This window comes from Acanthopagrus latus, chromosome 11 (assembly GCF_904848185.1).
Source record: "Acanthopagrus latus isolate v.2019 chromosome 11, fAcaLat1.1, whole genome shotgun sequence".
Taxonomy (NCBI): domain Eukaryota; kingdom Metazoa; phylum Chordata; class Actinopteri; order Spariformes; family Sparidae; genus Acanthopagrus; species Acanthopagrus latus.
In genome coordinates, this window is record NC_051049.1 from 13,049,909 (window position 1) to 13,070,669 (window position 20,761).

The window sequence follows — 20,761 nt, forward strand, 5'->3', positions numbered from 1 at the left end:
CATTAGCTTTATTAGCGATAATTCCATCTGAAAGGAGAAGAGTCAGAGCTGACGACATGCTCAAATAAAATAAGAGATACAAGACCTCTTTTTGTTGGTTATGAGAGATTCACCATTAAGCATTACTTTTTATGACTATGCCATAGGGTAGTTTAATAGCATACATTAATAAAACGTGAATTTTAACTACTTTAGGGTTGCTGTAAAATTCTAAGCAATTTCTTTGATTGATGGTCGAGTAGCCTAAACAAATGATTATTGTTTAATCACAAATAATATGTGAAATATGTTGGATGTTCTTTGATTAGAAAACAGTTTTGACTTGATTTACGTTAACTTGTTTGTCAGAGTTACTTGAATGATCTAAAAAATTTAAATTAAATTGTCTGTTGCTTTTCAACAGCTGGCTCAATAAACTCCAACCCATATTGAGGCTATTAAAATATAATATTAGTTTGTAGAAAACATGTTTTTTATTCTGTAATTGCAAAATACTTTTAATTACTTTCAATTCATTTTAATTAAAAACATTATTTCATACAACTTATGAGGGAATTATCGAACTCTTTAGCTGTTCAGTGCTGAGCAGTTGTTGTTGATGTACAGCAGGTTTTATCTGAGCTTTGTCACTAAAAACAGCTGCCTTCTGCTGCTGGAGATTAGGTTGATGAGAGTAGTAAGGATGAAGATGCCGCAGGCTGTAAAAACAAAAACAATGCGCTGAAACTTGCTTAAACTCCTGAAAGAGCTGACAGGGAACCAGTTGTCAACTTTAAACAACCCTCAGTCATTTGATCCATTGTCAGTGTAACAACACTGAGCAGTGCTGCTTCAACTGTTCATGAGTCCAGTTAATGTGAAACTTGTAATGCAAGTGTAGGATACTAAGCAGGCTGCTGCATAGTGTGTACGTGCGCATGCTCGTCGTCTCACCTCGTTGTCCGACTCCACTAGGACCTGGTCGTACTCGCTGAGCGCCACCAGAAACATGATGGAGGTGACGTTCTCAAAGCAGTGGATCCACTTCCTCCTCTCTGACCTCTGACCCCCCACATCCACCATCCTGATTGTTGGGATGAGAGGAAGGGCCACCAAACAGAGGGCAGAAAGAATCATAAAAGAGAGAGACACTACAATTAGCTCTTAATCACTCAAATCAGTTTTATCTTTATAGTTTAGGTGTTTTAACCTCAGAATTAGTTTCACAAAGAGAAGCATGCATTGCATTCATTAGTTCAAGGATTAACTTTTGTTAAATCTTGGAAGTAATCAGGGTGTCAAACAAATAAAACTTGAACTACAGAAAATCAAAATACATATGGCGCACTTTAACAATAACATATTACATTTAATTTAATATGTTGTAATAGAGGCACCAGAGGAAATCCTCAACCAATTTTGATGAGCCATGAGCCAAGAATCTGGGCCTTTCCATTAATTTTCAAACAGAACATTTATGAGTGCACAGAGACATTCATCTTGTAAAATGTGGCCTAATTTTTCATTTTAGTTTACACTAAGCTTTGTATCCACAAACAATATTATACAAGGCCAGTGTGGTCTGACCATTAGTGCAAAACTTCAACTTAATATCTAATGATTCTAGCGTACTTCAAGCCAAACACCCCTTTTGCACCAAGAATACAATAAGAGGAAATGTGAGGCGAGAATCTGCAGCGTGAATCACAGAGCAGACAGAGAAACTTCCTTATGGTGAACCAAAATAACTACAAGGAAGTGTATGTATGTGTACAAACAATGCCAGCCTTCACTCCCGTCTCCGCAAAGTAGATGTTGAGGTGTCAATGAAAAAGACAGAAAGTAGTATTGGTATTTGAAAGGGCCTGTAATGTGTGTTATATGTGAGGGAAAGTAGAGGAGCAACAAGTAGTGAATGGAGGAGGAGAAAGGCAGTGTTTGAAGGAACAAAGATGAGTAAGAAATGGAATATTAAAGAATTGGTAAACCAAGGAACAAACATTGAAGACTGTGAGAAAAATGAAAAATGAGTTTGTAAAGGGATGACTTATGGGTTTCCATTCTGGGGTATAAGACACAGATCGACTCTTGGATAAAGTGATTTTCCATTTGCTCCATTTTAATGTCCATATTTTTATTGGATGAATTTTCGAAAAAAAAAGAAAAAAAAAAAAAAAAAAAAAAGGAAATAAATCAAATTAGACTGAAGACCAAATGCTGCCCGAACAGAGGAGATGTACAAGAAGATGTTGAATCAAACTCTGGCTGTGCTCATCAGTTAAGTGAATGTCACCCAATACCCAATATCATTCAAAAGCTGGACTGCGAAACTTTGATCACACATCACAAAGGTGAGACTCGCTGTCTGAGTCTGCCAGACAGAGGGACGGCATTGATAAATGGAGTCCTCCACAAGAGCCGGCCTAAAATAAAACGCAACAGACGACCTCCTTCTTTCCTTTAGCAAGGATGAGTGACCTACTTAGTACGATAAGCTCTCCTATGCTGGATAAGCCAGTAAAATGACATTTTCTGTGACTTCAAAAGCCAATTAAAAGAGAAGGAAGCAAGCCTAATGGAGATGTTTGTCTATGAAAGGCTTCCTTGTTGTAGCTCAGGCCTTGCCAACTGCAAGCAGAAGCAATACAATCCCATATGTGCTTGTTACTGTACATGACTTTCAGGCTGTGGACCATCTGATCCTCCATGCATAACCATAGCAATATAACATATAACACATATATACATAACACATTCTCATAATTCACTAAATCAAGATGGAACGATAATAATGCTCTTTTCCCAGTAAGACACCTCACACTTATTCCTGCTTCATATTTGTATTTTCGGTCTGTTAACTCAAGACTGAAGTCATTGAGAGCATATAGTGATTCACCATCAGCAGCACAGGCGGGCAGAGTAGAGCCTATCTGCTAGCTGCAGCAGAGCTGCTGGGAACCTCTTCAGCACAACCTCATTGCAAGCAGAGTTATTTCTAGCCTTGCCAAGCGTAGGAGGGGGCTGACATGATGGCTTCCTATCGATTTGCACTCTTCTGTAATCGCTCTTGTTCCCTGAGTCCATCTCTATCTCCTCATCTTCTCTGGGGGGGGGGTTTGCAAGAGAAGGAGGAAGGGTAGCTGCTCTACGTTTTGGTGACCATCTCTGTGCCAAGTCCTCAAGGCTGTGTCTCTGGGCAATGCAGAAAAACTGGGAAGGATTATTATGTAGGAATGCTGCCTTCTTGAGCCTCTCAGTTTCTGAACATGCAAACTTGGCATCCATAAATAATGATCTAAACATTCATATTTTACAATTAGCCTTTAATATAGGCTTAATTGTATTGTGCCATATTATGGATTGCTTGAAGGTAACAATATAGATATATGTAGAAGTCGGGGCCGGATTTTAATGTGTGGGGGTTTAGAGACCACTTAAACACCACAGACGAGCTCCATTTCTCGATCTCTTTATTGGTCTTGTGCCTCTTTTTCCGGAGCTGTCAATACAACATCTCCTTCCTTAAACATTCCTATATTAAAGTTAGACCAACCAAAAACGATGACACCTATATGTTCAACATTTTTTGAGCTTTGTTGGAAATATTCTGAATAATGCAAGTACAATGTTCAACCCCAATGAAATCTCCAATTTTACTCAATTGGTTGCCTGTCATTATAACTTTTGGGGAACCTCGAATGATACATCAGACAGTGAGGAAGGAAGTCAGTGAACGTGACTAAATGTAACGTGAAAGAGACTTCAAAACATTTCCTCATCTGTGAACCTTTCTGCCTGAGTCACATAGACTTTTATCAGCGCTGGTGGTTGTTCAACAGTGAAGTTAACAAATCCCAAGGCGCACACTACTTAACCGAGTAATCAAACTTCTTTGATATTCATTGTTTTCATTGAAAGGTGAAAAATGTACATCATGAGGTTTGTCATCAAATTGTCTGTTTTCTCCTACGAACAATCCAAAACCTTAAGTTAGTCAGTCTACTAACATATAAAGACAAAAATCAGTAAACTCTGATGTTGGAGAATTAACTTAGGTAAATTGTCTTAGACATGATTTTGAAGGCTTCATAAAATCAAACCCCATCTTTGATACCATTGACTAGAATGTCTGCATTTTTCTGCGGTAGCCATTCCATTCTTTCACATTCAGTAAGTACATCTACATTTTTTAAAATTATTATTATTATTGTTTTTTTTTAATCCATAATCTATTAGTGGCAAAGTCTGCCATTCCTGCACTGAATTCAGCATGCATGTTATCCTTCACCATTTTATATGCTCAACATTGGCCTCACAGTTTACACCCTTTATACTGTGTCCCAGAAATATTAAGTTATTGCAAACAGAATACAAACTAGACATCTTCCAACTGACTAGTATAGTAGTTATACTCTAGTACTAATCTACCATAACATTACACATTGAATGTACAGCTAATAACTGTATGGACTATGTACGTATTGAGAAAAAATGGGGAAGCAAAACATGTTGTAGGTAAATTAAGTTGGCGTTTTAGATTTTAATATGAAAGTAGACCACTAGTACGGTACAAAGGTAGGGTTAGTAAAAGTAGTGTTGTTCTTCCTCTACCTGAAAATGATGCTTTGCAAGTCGAAAGGGTATTCTATGATCCCAGTGGTTGGGATTCGAACCCTAAGCACATCCTGTTGGGTTGGCAGATAGGACGATTCAGCAATACGATCCAGATCACTTAGATAGCTAGAGACAAGAAGGACAACAAAAGACAGAGAAAGGGAGGAAAAAGAAAGTGAAGCATAACAGCAGATACAGCGCACCCTCTCCAAAAGCAAGTGGATCAGTCCAGATGTAACCATAGAAAACCATTCCCAAGAGTTATGAGGGGATTAGGCGATGTTTTGTACCTCTACCCCCCAATCTTCTCAGGAATTTAGCTTCATCCTTGATGGCAGCTCCCAAAGACAAAACATTCCTCCATTTCATTCTCTGCTCCCCCTCAAACTGCTCTCAGAGAAGGTTTAGGAGAGCAAAAACCTTTAACTTGACTCCAGAAGATGATTTAGCACTCAAGAGGCCAACATTGACTGGCTGGGTGAAAATAGAAATGACTGCTTTTCTGGTGAGTCTTGACAGGAAAGAGGTCTGAGGCTCGGTCTGAGGCCAGTCTTTGAGAGTGTACCATCAGGGATGTGTTAAAGTGCTGAGCCACGCTGTGTAGCACAGGGTAGATGCCGAAAGCGGTGTCGACGGTTTCCAACTGGCTGACCAACTGTTTGGCAGCTAGCCAACCAGTGACACAATCGGCAGCACTTGACACTGGTACCTGAAGATAATATTCTCCAGGTCAAATGGGTACTCAATGATGCCGGTGGTGGGCACTCGAACCCGCAGCACATCCTGCTGAGTGGGCACGTACCCCTGCGTTCCTATTCGCTCTAAATCATTAAGGTAACTGTGGAGGGGGAGGGGACACATGAAAAAAGATGTACAGTACATGTAGGCAAACCACATGCACACAAATATACAAAAAGCAGACAAATATATAATTATAAAACTTTCATTTTATAATTACGATAAAAGTCTTTCTGCAAGACACTTTAAGGACTTTTTAAAACCTTCATAAATATATTCCGAGAAATACTTGCAAAGGGATTTAATTATTTTTTAGTGATGCTCCTGTTGTGAATACACTACAATATTGAGTCTTTTCGAAAGCAGCTTTAGGTGACTTACTATTAGGTCTTGGCAATGTATAAGTTATCATGTCATTATCATGATATCAGACTACATCTCATCTTAGATTCCGGTTATAGTGATGTGGCCTGAGTGTTGTCTTTTCCTGGTTTTAAAGGCTGCATCACAGTGAATGTATAAACATTTTTTTTAACTTAACAGAAATGTTATTCTTGTTTTAATACTTACTTTTACCCAGTTAGTCATTATATTTACATTAAAGATGATTGTTTATCAAAAATCTCATTGTGTTAACAGTGAAAGAGCAAACAGTCATCAATATCAATACAGAGGCTATTTTCAGCTGACTTCCATCAGGCATTAAACATGCTTTTCTCAAGCCAGATCGTGTATCAACAGATGTAATACATGGAAATTACATTGACGGAAACAGTTTTAATAAATTGCTTTAAGAAGTAGCTACCTTGTTGATGAGAGGAGACACCACATTAACCCAGAAACCACACCCTGATACTCTAGCTGGGTGTGACTGGGCCGCAAAGTTTGCATTAGTGGTTCTTGGCTCCACGTCGGTTACGGTTTGTTGCGTGTGTGTGTCAATACCACTGTTTCCCCAAACGCATTTAAAAGAGAGACTGAATGTAATACACCTTCATAAACGCAAGTTCACGTTTTAATCAATTTTTAAGATCAGTCAAAATTTTAAGTTGGGATGCTCAATATGGATGTTTTCAGCCAATATCAGTAATCAATAATAATTTCACATTTTATATTTTAAAAAATAAGTTCATAACCTGTAGTTGAACCCCTGAGGGTAAAAGGCTAAGGCGAGTAAAGATGGATGATTTATTATTCATAGCTCTAAATAAGAATTGTTGTGTTGATCTCATTGACTACACTTCCTCTCCAAAAACTTACCAAACACATATTGCAAGTAACAATTGTGTTGTCTTCTTCTACACAGGTGCAGCAGCTCAACGTCATGGACATGACCACAGCATTGCTGTTCCGCACTTTCTTCTCTGTATATATTGGCGGCCTGTACACCAATTTTAAAAAAAGGTACATACCGCAACATATTGTGTGTAAATGCTGCACCTATTAAGTCAACAAATCTATTGGCTAAAATGTAATTATCTGCCGACAACCGATAATGTAAATCTTCCATTATCGGTCGATAATTTATTGGTCCAATATATATTGTGCATCCCTAATTTTAAGACATTATAAGGCCTACAATTCAGATTGCTGGATTTTAGAATTTAGGATCTGCAGAAACCCTGTTTTAGTTATCAGGAGCTCATAATAAAAAAAAAATAATGAGTATTCACAAAACCATCTATGCATAAGCTTTAATTCCTCATCTTTATAAAGGAGACATATTAGTCTGAAATAGATTAACGCAGGTTGGAATTAGCCCTGATATTATTAGCAGTCATTTATAAAACTGCCAACATTTCTTCCATTTCCCAACTCTCCCCATCTGCCTCAACTCCCTTCCCTTCCTCTAGTCAAGTGGATGTTAACATAGATTTAAAACTGCTGAAATAAGGGCTATTAACATTATTAATGCAACTGTGATTTCATCATTCATGTCTTTACTATGGCAACTGATATTTATTAATTTCATCATATTAAAGTGGATGACTTGGAGGTCAAAGTTGCCAAGCGATACTGCTTCTCCAGTTGTACATATAAAGTAAATAATGGGTCATCCCAGCACATTCATGATTTGCAGACATACTATTTGGTCGAATCGGAGAGCTGGTATTCTCTCCTGCGATCGTAGGCCTCCTGGATGCCAGGGTCAGCCCACAGCATCTTTATCGCACTGATATACGGCTGATCGAATGATGAAATCTTCTCCACATCCACCTCGCGCACCACTTGGGCATTATTCTGGTAGAAGAACAAAAGATAAGAAAAACACATTTTCATCATCAACATATGAATAAGGGGAATGTGGATTTTATGCAAAAATTTAATTAGCTATTGAAATTCAACAGTTTCAACATCCAAATCTCCAAGTAGATGTTGATGGCTGTTTTTTTGTTAGGTTCAGGGAAATCTTATGTCTCTCTATACTGGCAACATTTACAACCTGTGGTATTATATTACTGAAAGTACAGATTCTGTTTATGGTACTACACTTTAAAGAATACATAGTATGTGGCCTGGATTCCATTACAGTGGATTGTTACAGGCTACAGTTCCCGCAGTTTACTTTACATCTTATCTTCTTACCAGATTTATGACATATTTGAATGTGGTTCACATTAGATGAACTGAACACAAGTGTTTAACTGAGCAACCATTGACACTGATCACTGGACAAGCAACCAGCGGTGGGAGGCTGGAACATTATCAAACTCAGGTTTACAAAGAAAAGGAAAGAAAAGGTTAAAGATCAATGCAACAGAACCTGAGTTTCATAACTTTTAAACCATGTATTCTTCTTTCTTTGGCCTATACATGACCTATAATGAAACTACACAACCAACAGATTTTTCAGCAAATCGGATGAATTATGCTACACTAATGTAGTTCTGAGCTGCTTGCCTCACTAGTTCTGCCAAGTTCATTTCTGACCAAGTTCCTAACAAGTGACATCAATAGAGGCGATTTATCCGACTTCACACAGCTCCCAGAAGCCACAAAAGGCTTTAAACATCACATATGCCCTATCACTGAAAGGTGCACTATGTAGTTTTGAGGAAAAATTTTAAGAAAGGAGATCTCATACTGTTTACATTGTTTATATTAGCAGGACCCATCTAAGTAGCTTAAATTGACTTATTGACTATTTTACTATCAAAACTACACATCAATCAAATCTAAAGTTTTACATTTTTAATATAACATTACAAATAAGTGACAGTTGGAAAAAAGAAAACATTTATAGGTATGATTTTGTCATTTATAAAGTTATAGATACTTTGTATTTGGACACTGATATGCACTTCAATAACACAACAACATTTTTTTTCATTCTCTTTTTTTTTACCTTGTTCTGTTCATACTTGAACGGGATTTTGAGGGTCTCGGTGGCACGGATCATGGACTGCATTGAGGTGAAGATGTTCTGGTAGACCAGTTTGGTGAAGCCCTTCTTATCCTCATCTGTGTAGCCTGACCCATGGATTATTCTCATCTGCTTGATGAAGGTGCTCTTTCCACTCTCTCCAGTACCTTAAAGGAAAACATGATGAGACAGGAGGTTAGACAAGAAGAACTTATGATACATAAGACTGCTGATGGTGTAAAGAGATCCAGCGGTGGACATGCAGACAAAATATAGTATCCTACAGTCATTACCTACAAAGGAAAGAAAATAGAAAAAAAAAAAAAAAAAAAAAGAGACGCGGTGATAGTTCTTGTCTGTTGATAAATATTATGTAATATTAAACAGTGTAATGGGAAAACTGCTAAATAAAGCAAACAAACAATGATAGAAATAAACAGTAGTACAAGTGCAATGTACAACACCTGTTTGAAAAATGGATCACTACCACAATAACTGATTACAAGCTACAATCCATCCATCCATGTACAACTGATGGTATAATATAGTAGATCTCTCATATTAATGTTGTCAGCAAATGCATTTCTGCTGCTCTAAGAGCAAACTAAACCATAAAGTAAAGAAGGCACAATAACACAAAACTCCAACTTTGACAAATTAAAGCTTTTTTATATAACTCAAATTTCTGTGGTTATAAAGTGGTCAATCTTTGCAACAGACTGACCCCGTCTGTCCACCTACACCCTGCTTCTGAGACACAGGGCTGTGAAGGAAACTGCACCATCATGCCCCCCCGGCAGTGGTCAAGACCTCAATGCCAACTCAGTCCCTGTGTTTTAGCTGAACTGACTGAACTCTACCGTACTGCAATAGCGAAACAACACTGACCTGGAAGTGGCCGTCTTATTGTTTCTGTACTATGAAAATGTGGGTAGGAAAAACTTAAATCAAACTGTAAAACAAGGCAGCGCTGATAAAATATGAACCCTAATCCTCTCCATTGGCTATTTTTTCACCTAAAATGTTTTAAAAACATATTTAGGTGTATTGTTGAGCTGTATTATGGTATCATTCGTTACCAGCTGGCTGTCATACTGTTTCATGACATTAAGCACTGCCCAACTCACAGTACACCATCGATGAGAGGGAGTGTTTACTGTCAGATGCAGAGCAGTGCATTCTGGATGATGTAGTTTTCTACCTTTTGAGCAAACAGGGATACCACATTCCTTTTTCTCTGATCAAGTAGCACCAATTTCAATGATATATTTGTCTCTTCCTTCTACAGAGCCAGCCCAATTTCATAAAAGGGCCACAAGACACAAGATTTACAAAACTTTGGATTTGTGATTCTTGATAAGAATTTAAACAAAGTCTAAAATACACATGGACAAAAGTTTTTGCCAGACAAGCCATTGTCTCTTGTCATCTTGGTTCAAGTGTTCTGAGATGTGAAATGTAACAATGCAATGTAATCATTGTTTTGGCCGTGGTTACTGCAGAGGCTCCACTGACAGTCTGGCTAAGCGGAGCAGCCCAGAGTAACCACATGATGGCTGCATGGCTCACCTCAGCTCGGGTAAACTGAGTTCACCCCTCCAATTTTGTATTACAGTGATCATGCATATTGCACATGTGCATAAACACACAGAAAGACCAAGTCATAGAGAAAGAAACTTGCTTGCACATGCTGAGAAAGAATTACTTAGAAACCCGCAGTTCACTTTAATACACCAGCTATTCAAGCAGGCTCTGTGTATATGGACATATTCAGTGAGTAAAGGACTTCTCCCATGCTTGGTGATGTGATGCTAGAGACCAGATTGTGTTTCTTACCCTGTGGTTATCAACCAAAGAGGAACATTCAAAAGATGAGGCAGGTAGCGGGTAAACCCAAAATGAACCTCCAGTTTTGACCATGCAGCTCTCTCTCCAGAACAATCCTCCTCTTCCACCCCCATTCCACCACCTATTTTCTTCCTCTACAACCCTGCTCCAGCGCTCCACCACTCATCTCCATCTCATTTCTCCCAACATTCAAGTCTGAGTCACCGCAGTTTCAGCTACACGTGTACTCTGGCCTCTACCTTTCATTCTTGTCTTTGTTCCTGTGATCTCAACCTGTGCTGCAACTGACAATTATTTTCACCATGGATTCATCTAGAGATTTCCAAACTGCAATGACTGAACATCCAATATTTAATTAATATATGACAAATGGTAACCAGCTGTTTGGTGTTATGTACATTTGACACAATCTTGATATAAATGTCAAAATAATACGTCTACTGCGCGATGATTATGTAATATGACTTGAAAATTAAAAAACAGTGATGGACACAAAATTCTAAAATAGTGATGTTTCATTGCCTGTTCCTGCCTTTCTTTTCTCCTCCCTCGAATATTTGTTCTTTATGAGATGGACTACCCAAAAACAAAGCTGAAACATGTGTGAACATGGCCATGAATGCAGACAATAATTTTGTTTTTATCACGTCTATCATGGGTATTTGTGCATGCTTGACCCAACTATTGATGCTTCACACTGAAAAACAAGTCTATGACAATGCTAGTGGCTCTGTAAGTCTACATGTACTGTAGGTCCACTTTATTTTACACCTCAGTTAATGCTTATACAGGAAATATGTTTGCCATGTTGACTGAGGTTTGCATGTTAGCATGGAAACTCTTGCTGAGGCTCATGGGAATGTCTTTAGATCAGCAAGAGTTTAGTCTGAGTCTGAGTCTGAGTCTGAGTCTCTCTGTGTGAATTTCAAACCCAAAACATGTATGAATGAAGACACATCCAGCAAGCTTTCCACTTGGGGTGTGGACTTCAGACTTCACTGATGTAATTGCCCACAATTCATTTCAATACATATGTGACATATCCCTTCCCAGCAGTTGCTTGAAAAATTACTTATTATGAATATATGAGACATGGCCAAAAGTCATTAGGATTCATCATGACCACAAATATATGTACAAATTGTACATAGCAATCCATCCAAAAGGCCCAGAAATAGTAGTGGATATATCTGGGATGAGGGAGTGGACTGGCTGGGTTTGCCATCCATACAGCCACAATGTTTGTGTGGCCAAAAAAGGGATGCAACACTGTGTGTATTCAAGGGGACACAGTGTATGGTTTTCTACATCCTCCTTGGACTAAAAGAGGGACTTACCAGTGCACATCAGGAATTAGATAGCAAATGTGTGTGTATGTGGGGGGGGGGGGTTACTGATCATGTTCACAGCCACATTGTCTTAGAGAACTGTAGGGGCTGATTCAATGATGGAATGTGCTTTGTGTTATAAAGTACAGCTGGTATTCCCAAAGCACCGCTGAAATGTCTTCCAAGGATGATGATAAGACTCAAGTTTGACTGTCACTGACTGAAGAGCACAGTTGAGTGTACAGTGAAGGAGTGCCCTCTAACCAGACAGGATCTTTCACTGTGGAAAGCAGGTCAGGCAACATTGGAGTTTCCCCTTCAGACAGACTATGTCTTTGAGAAAGGGACATAAATAGCAATTGTAAAGACACAGCACCAGAGTTAATTTTCTCATTGACTAAAGAGCTGAACAGAGGAGAGGGGGTGTTACTGGGATGTGAAGGAGTAAGAAAAGGAAAATAAATGAGAACATGTCCCTGCTTTCCTTTTCTTTACTGGTTGGTGCCGAGTACACACTAAAACTTTTAAAACTGACGAGCAGAAAAATGTGGACATGAATTAGATATATCAGCTTTGTTGGTTAATAGAGTGTATTCATGTGTATTTTGAATTTTCCAAACACACACACACACAACCAGAGGAGAGGGGCATGTCTCTCAGGCATGATCAGCTTAAGTCAACAGATCCCATTGTTCTCCTGCCCAACTGGAAAACCCAGCAGAAGCATTTCTCACGGACAAGCTGCTGTACGTTCACTGGAGCTACTCCTGAGGGGTAATGCTAGTTCCCATGGCAACTCCTGTACTGGACTCATAAATACATGGCAGAAACACCAGCTGATATGCCCAGCTGATAGGCTTTAGTACGTCTCCATAGAGCCCAGTCATACATGCAACTTACATGCCTTTTTGTGATCCCATTGTGGGATGTGTCCTCTGCCAGTACTCTACTCTCATCCTATGGGAAATATAAAGTTACAGAAGCCAATAATGGACAGTGATTTTAAATTGCATCAACATAGGTCTCCTCCTATAGGGTACTTAAACCTTCTATCTATATTTATGAACCCTAAAATAAATATGTACTGAACTGCCAGTTTGATATGTACTAATAATAACAAAAGTAGTCCTATGAATCAGGCCTGCAAAAAAATTCTACCATCATGAAGGCTGTAATAATAATACCGATGATGGAGAATTTTTACTATGGTATTATCATATTTAATAAGGTTTTTTTTTGTATTAATCCCCAAGGGGGAAAGTCACACAGGAGCTATAGCCATGCAGTTGCAGAGATACTACAGTCATAACAGCATTGGCCGGGAGCAGTTGGAGATATGGCAGGGGCTCAAGGGCACCTCAGCTCAGCCAAGGAGGTAAACTGGCACCAGGGTTTTAGGCCCAAGGGAAGGAATGCTGGTGGGGACCAGCACCGGAATAGGCACCTTAACATGCACCAGGAAAATATGCATTAATGATAGGACCAATGTCTTTTCTATGTCAAGGTTCAAGTAATGTATTAAATCAAGGAGAACAGTCTGTTAAATTCAGAAAATTACATCATTTTACTATAATGCAGCCAGGAAAAAGACAACACTTAAGACATATCATGATATAACGATATCTAAAATTAAAGACAAAATACAGTCTTGCATTTCGAAAATGACATGCTTATCATACATATTGCCCAGCCTACCATTACCCATAATTTGACTTCAGTACCAGTTCCTGAATGATATTTTCTATTATATATAAAGTTTTAACAAAAAGATTACATTGCACATAGACATAGTGTGAAGCCCCGTCTCTTGGTGTAACCTAGTGTTTTTCCTGCACACCTTGATTCAGTCAATCACCGGTGCCATTAGATCTTGGCAAAGCAAGCACACTGCATGCTTACTGGTTCACTGACACTGATGAGATTAATTCTTTAGGTACTGAAAAATGGTGTCAAATGACAAGACATTTTTCGATACTTGACAGTACTGACGCAATTTCTTTGGTGCCATTAAAGTATCATAGGTCAAAACCAGCCATGAACTAGTGCTAGGATTTCAGGGCCAAAGCAGGGAATGCTGGCATGAATTGCCCAACCCTAACTGGCAACTCTCCAGTCTCCAGTCAACACTCAATACTGTCCTGTACGGTATTTGTTGGACATGAACTAGCCAACTTCCAGTTCCCAAGCCAAGTCCCCACAGACTGAGCTGTCACCCAATATATCGTACATTTGAGCCATTTAAGCAGAATAATGAAAATGATCCTTGGCTGCAGCTCTCAAAACAACTCTTATGATAATAAGAGTTAATAAAGTTAATAAACCCAATTTCAAATCAAAAAGCAAATGACAAGTAGCCAAAGTCATGTCAGACAAATCCACTCCACAACATCAGGTAGCAGAGACCCAACAGGTTTACCAGAGACCTTGAGCAATTTTGAAATCCTCAAAAACAGCCGAGCTAGAGGGAGCAGGGTGAAGAGAAGCCCAACAATCACATAGCCATGACTGTTAACCAGCGCAGAACTGTGTTACACTGCCTGCATCATGCACTGGGTATTAGTCATTCTGCTAAATAACCATTAACTACAAAGACCAGTAAAAAATGTCTGAAACAGATCCATTTCATTTGGTCGGGCCAGCTGGAGGCCAGGACAGACATTTCAGCGATGGTTTACATGAAAAGTAATAGCTTAAAGCACAGTTTGGCATCCACACTGAAAGGGAAAGAACAAAAGAGAGTTGAGGAGACGAGAGGGAAAGGAAGGAGGTGCAAAGTGTGACAGAGTGAAGGAGAAGGGTGCTCTAAGTAAATGATTCCTTAAAACTTCCTCAAGCACATCAAACAGGAAGCGATGTCCACTTCAGCTCAGTGTTGGAAAAGCCTTTGCTGAAGGCTTGCTGACTGTACAGGAACTGAATGACTGAATGACTGTCTAGTGGCCCCAGGAACTCCTCCAAGAACATCTGTAGGAACTTAAACGTGAATTTTGACCGTAGGAGCATAATATTTGTTTAATTCCTGAGTCTTGGGTCAACTTTGTGATACTGAGCATCACTGGTTTAACAATCACAAGTTTAAGAACTGCTGTACCAAACAGTCTAAAATGGTTAAAATGGGCACCACCTCGACGAGGTGCAACATTTTAGCGCTTCTAATGTTTTGATAAAACTACTAACAACCAAATATTATAAATAATTCTGTTTAACAAAGAGTAATTTTGCTTTTGTAACAACAAATTCATTTGGCTTTTAATAATTCAGTACTTACAATTAAGAAACTTACTTGAATTGAAATGCTCAAGGGAGTCAATAGGGGAAGGGAGACTGAAATATACACATGAATGTGTCCAAGTACAGTAATAAAAATCCGAAATGCAATCTGTTTCAATACTCTTCAATACTCGTGTAGATTCTCTTTCAAAAATTCTTTGATGAGTTAACAACTGGCCTCAGATCTGGTGACTGAACAATCAACAAATATGATTCATATAAATTTCATACTCAAAACATTAAATGGCTCTTCATAACCTGTATGGAAGCATGTGCATTGGTTATGTTTCTTGGCTAAATTTTGTTTAACTTTTCATCTGCATGTTTGATTCAATGCAATTGGACAGGTCATGACAACAGAATCCTTTCCACTACTACTGGTCTCCTTAAATTAATCATCAGACCTGTGAGTCACAAAACACAATGTAAATGCCCTAAATATGTAGCAAAGCATTTGCTAATCCATCTTCTAATTTGCCTAATCTTTGTGGTTATGAAGATGTGGTGGAAACACAAATGCACTTAAGGAACTTTTAAATCCCTCTCAGTACTCAGGTCTTGAAACAATTTCATCATCAAGCTGACCGACTCCAGCATTTACAGACTAAAAAAAACACTACTTGCTAAATTTTACTGTCTGAGCATGGGCTGGCAGCATCACAATAATACTTGGATTGTCATATTGGCACATGGTACAAGTGTACAGCTGCTATGGGTACAGTAACTCCTCGTTGCTGTGTGTGTGTGTGTGTGTGTGTGTGTGTGTGTGTGTGTGTGTGTGTGTGACAGATAAAAATTGTTTCATATTCATTTCCCATGTCACTGTTCCCTGTCATGAGATAGATGGAACCGCGCCACCTCCCAATCCTCCTCCCACTGGTTATATGTATAGCTACAAGACAGCAGAGACAGGACCACATGGGACAAATAAAAGATAAGGAAATTAGTAATAGGTGGAAAACATGAGCCTTCATCAGAAAGGAGATGGGGGAAAAGGCTGTAGAGAATAACAATTCACTGTGTTTGATAAAATAATTTCTGATACAGTCAGCCAAAATGGACAAATTCAGATATATTAACGCTTAATCATAAATACTGTACGCCATAATTCTTTAAAATGGACATTATAAAAGCAACATCCTTACAATATACTGCTTTTAAATATAACTGTATAGGTATTATGTTTACAATGATACAAAAAGTAAGGAAGGAAAGGAAACCACCAACTATTCATATTTGAGAAGTTGAAAACATTGAACTTGGGGACTGGAGATGTTTTGCTTTAAATAAATTACAAACAATACTCAAATTGTTTTCTAATGATCAACTAAAAAAAAGCTCTGCCTGAAATAAAATCAATCTTCAATTTAGCATTACATTTTTGAACAAATGTTGAACACTTAAGCTAGTTTGCTTGTCTGTTATATATGAATGTTCCTGCAAATTTGTCCCATCTGTGCACTGTAATTTAACAACAGTGGAAACATTACTGTGATTATACACTCCTTCACACATGGAATCAAGCTGAGAAATGTGTTTATTTACAATAATTTGCAGCAGCAGAACAACACACCTGAGCAAATGCTGGTATGAGCCTGTTGAACAATGACACATCTATTCTTCAACTGTAAAATACCCTGCCTCTTTCTGGTACATATATTAGACATACCTCATTTAGAAAAGGAAAAAAACACAGCCATCTCCTACTTCAAAATGCAGCAGATGGACTAGTGGGCACCAGGTACCAAGCAGAACAGGCCATTCCTCCAACTAACCATCCCTGTCACAGTATGTGCCGATATATCTTAATCTACTAACAGTTTGAATGACCAGAGCTTTTCCTGTACTGCCTAGGGAAGTTTGAAATGAGTCTGTGTGAAGTGGACGGAAAACAACTTGATCTCTGGTGATTGAAAGAATGAGAAAGAAACCAAAGTGCAGAATTCTCTTTTCCAGTTCAGAGAAAATTCTTGGCATATTTTCCTTCTAAAGGACTTTGATGTCAATATAATAATTTTGTCTATTTTGGTTTCCATTTAATCAAACTGTTAGTTGTGCTGGAACGGCAGCAGTTCCCAGTGGATGCAGGATTTGCGGTTTGCAATCCTTCAACTAACTGTGCACCCTCTTCAGCTTCCTTCTTCCTAGTCCAAGACTTATCTGGGCTCTTGCCCATTGCTGATGTGTCGCTGTGTAAAGATACAAAAAAGCTTTTTATCTTTTAAGGTATCCAGACCAGTTTGATTTTTCATATGAGCACACCAGGCACTAAACTGATAATGCAAGTGCTACAATTTGTAATTAATTCATGTGCTTTTAAGATCAGGTCTTTAGGTTCAAAGCCAAACTAAAACAAGCCACAGTTCTTCTGTCGTTTATACCTGTCTATAACTGTAGACACTATATTTTTGTTTTATTCTTCACAATAAAATAAAATTTAAAAAAAAACAAAACAAAAACATCAGCCTTAGTGTCCCAACCCTCAGACATGAACCAGGGCATTAAGTGATGCGAGACGGTGTTAATGGGGGCGACACAGATTCGTAATAACAAGTCAGACAGGTGGTGACATGAGAAGCACTGGGCAGTCTCTCACAGGCCTGACTGCCACATAACTGCTGAAACCTGGGGCGTGTCAACATCAGTTTGCTCAACCAACAGAGCTGCCAAACAGTACAGAATTGCGAACACCTACCTGTCTTGCCTTCGTACCACACTGTGAAACTAAATTTTTCATCTACTAGGCACAGAGGCTTAGGACTGCATACTTAAGACTGACAAAAAACTGAAGGGATGGCTGATCCTGTACAGGTATACTTATATCACACCTACGCAAAGTGGACCAACAAGTCCTTTTATACATCAGAGCAACGGCTCACGATGACATCAGGCGAGGGCAGTAAAATTAGTTCAAGAAGATTTTGAATTCTGTAGCGTTAATAAATAAAAATGTAAGTAAACCCTGCCATTTACAGGTCTCCTTCATATATTAATCAATGCTACTTTTCACAACATGGTACACCTGTTGATATGGGGTGGACATATACACATTAAAATGCAATGCAGTCCTACAGCAGCATTACAGCCCACAAAATTTGAAAAATGTGTAAAACACTTTAATAAATTAATAAAATAGGATTATAACCTTCTTGAATTTATTCCACGACTATTCCATTGGGCTGCACTAGTTTTAGGTAGGTGTCCTCATACACCGATCAGCCACAGCTTTAAAAACGCCTATTTTAATAATAATTTTCACCTTGTGCAGCCAAAAAGACACCATCATAAGACCTCTGAGGGTGTCCTATGGTGTTTGGCATCAAGATGTTTGTTGTTGATCCTTTGGGTCCTGTATGTTTGGGGGTGGGGCCATGGATCGGACTTGTTCCAACACGTCCCAGAGATGCTCAATCAGATCTGGGGAATTTGAAGGCCCGGTCAACACCTTGGGCTCTTGTCAAGATGATCTGGAGCAGTTTTAGTGGTGTGTCAGGGTGCTTAGTCCCATAAGGGGGGCAGTAGTATTGGGGGCTGCCATGGCAATGAGGGGGTGCAGTTGGTCCACAATTGTGTTTGGATGGGTGGTGTGTGTCAAGAGCCATCCACATGAATGCCAAAACCCAAGGATTCTCAGCAGAAGAGTGCATTGTTACAAGATCATTGTTATTCATATCACCTGTCAGTGATTATAATGTTGTGGCTGATCAATGCATCTGCCTTCATGAGAACAAACATACAATGAAATTTTGCAAAGAAAAGCCAGCGAGATGCTGATCTTGCACAAGGATTACCTTATGTTTAAAGAGCAGTAATGTCAAACTAGAACACAATGAGTGACTTTACCCAGATAACTAAACCCAGCAAAACATAGTGGATTCCCTACAATAAAGAGGGCTACATCATTAGCATAAGCTACTGTCTTGTACTCTTATAGTAGTATAATGCATGTATTGCACAGAGTCCATGGCCACATGCATAATGTAAGAATAAACCTTCCCCTTATATGCTGTACCTGCTGTGTGAAGAAGTGAGTAAACCTAGAAAAAGTTATACAGAATGCCACAAAGTCATCAAAATATTTTTAGGGCACCTTTGGACGACATCAGTAATCACTGATAAAAGTGATTCAGACAAAAATAAGAAATGCAGGTGATACATATTAACTCCAGCGCTGAATTTAGTCAGTCAGTCAATCAACAGGAAATTAACTGAGACCATTTTGATAATTTATTCATCTTTTTAGCATTTTGTTTCCAGACTAAAATCGCAGATATTTCTAGTTTGAGCTTCTTAATTGTGAGGATTGCCTATTTTTTTGTCATATATGACAATTAATTTAATATGCTTGGTATATCAAACATTAAAAATAAATACACCACAGTGAACCTCAAGAAACTGTGAATGATTTTTTTTTTCTCCAATTCAATTTCATGTTTATTTAAATAAAAATATTATTTTGTTGGATGAGTAGTCAAAAATCCTAAAAATATTCACAATTAATTGAATGTGTCACCATGAAAAGCAGCGAAGCCAAAAATGTAGGGAAAAGCACATGCAAAATACTTATCAGCGAAACCATTAGCAATAGAAACAAATTTTCTCCTGTTGAAAGGAAAATAGGTGCCACACAATGTCACGCTGGGTCAAGAAATGCCAGTGTAATAAAAAAAAACTATTCAGTATCCAACTGATAGCCGGTTGACACAATTCTGACACAATTTACTTCTAAACAGAATTGAATTAGGAGTGCATGTGACTTTCACGGTGGATAGAAAACTTCCTGAACATAAACCAAAAATGTATTTGGCTGAACTAACAAGCAGTGAGTTGGCACAGTCACACCAGAGTGTCAGGCCAGGCCGTATGAGTCTAGCAATTTGAGATTTCTGGGAAATCAGCTGACGTGGGTGATGATTAGCATTATGAACCCTGGCTGAGAGTCAGTCTTTGCCGTTAGACATACAGTTGTGGGAGTAAGGATACAGGAAGGCATCTGCCAACTCTGCCTTCAGCTCTGCTATTGTGCCTATGTGAATGGCTGGGATACCACATGGCAGCCTGATGATGGTCCACGATGCTCCTGTACATATACACACTCTCAGGCAAGTCTCTTTTGGGTCAATCTGTCATCTTTGCATGCAGGTACTCTGCATCTGTATTTAAAATGTAGTGATTTCTACAAAACCCTGCCATGCCTGCTGTTACCTTGGCAGCAGCTAACAGAGATTCAAATAAATATGGCTAGCACAGGGCTTATCTGCTTGGCTTACAGTGGGACTTACTAAGTGAAACTATAATAGCCGTACGTAGGCTCCATGCATGAGACATCCTTGGGTGTTGCCAAAAAACAAACACTCATTAACCCAGATACTACCGACCTGTTTGAGCGGTGTGCACATTGACAGATGAAGTGTGTGCTCAGTGTGTGTGCATATATACAGTATATACTAACTCCCATTTCAATTATGAGTTCAGGTAAATATCCTGTACTGCCTGTGGCCTTCATTCATTAATTCAGGTGTACAGAACGTTTTCCGATATTGTGGATTTGAATTTGGCTCATAGTCCCTGCTGGGTCCCCTCTTGCTCTGCTATTCACCAAAAAACAGCAAAACAGCAT

General features: G+C 38.8%; 1 protein-coding gene across 2 annotated transcripts in view; it reads right to left on the reverse strand.

Annotated features, from left to right (window-relative positions):
- Window positions 1–20,761, reverse strand: part of LOC119028320 (guanine nucleotide-binding protein G(q) subunit alpha) — a 36,915-nt gene that overhangs the window by 7,517 nt on the left and 8,637 nt on the right. The window contains exons 2-5 of one of the 2 annotated variants that reach the window (XM_037114154.1): window positions 8,678–8,862; window positions 7,418–7,572; window positions 4,591–4,719; window positions 934–1,063 (exon numbers count right to left, since the gene is read on the reverse strand). In XM_037114154.1, coding sequence (XP_036970049.1) covers window positions 934–1,063; window positions 4,591–4,719; window positions 7,418–7,572; window positions 8,678–8,862 — 599 coding nt within the window. Of the gene's footprint in view, window positions 1–933; window positions 1,064–4,590; window positions 4,720–5,302; window positions 5,432–7,417; window positions 7,573–8,677; window positions 8,863–20,761 lie in introns of both variants that reach the window. The other variant, XM_037114155.1, reaches the window with a different exon arrangement.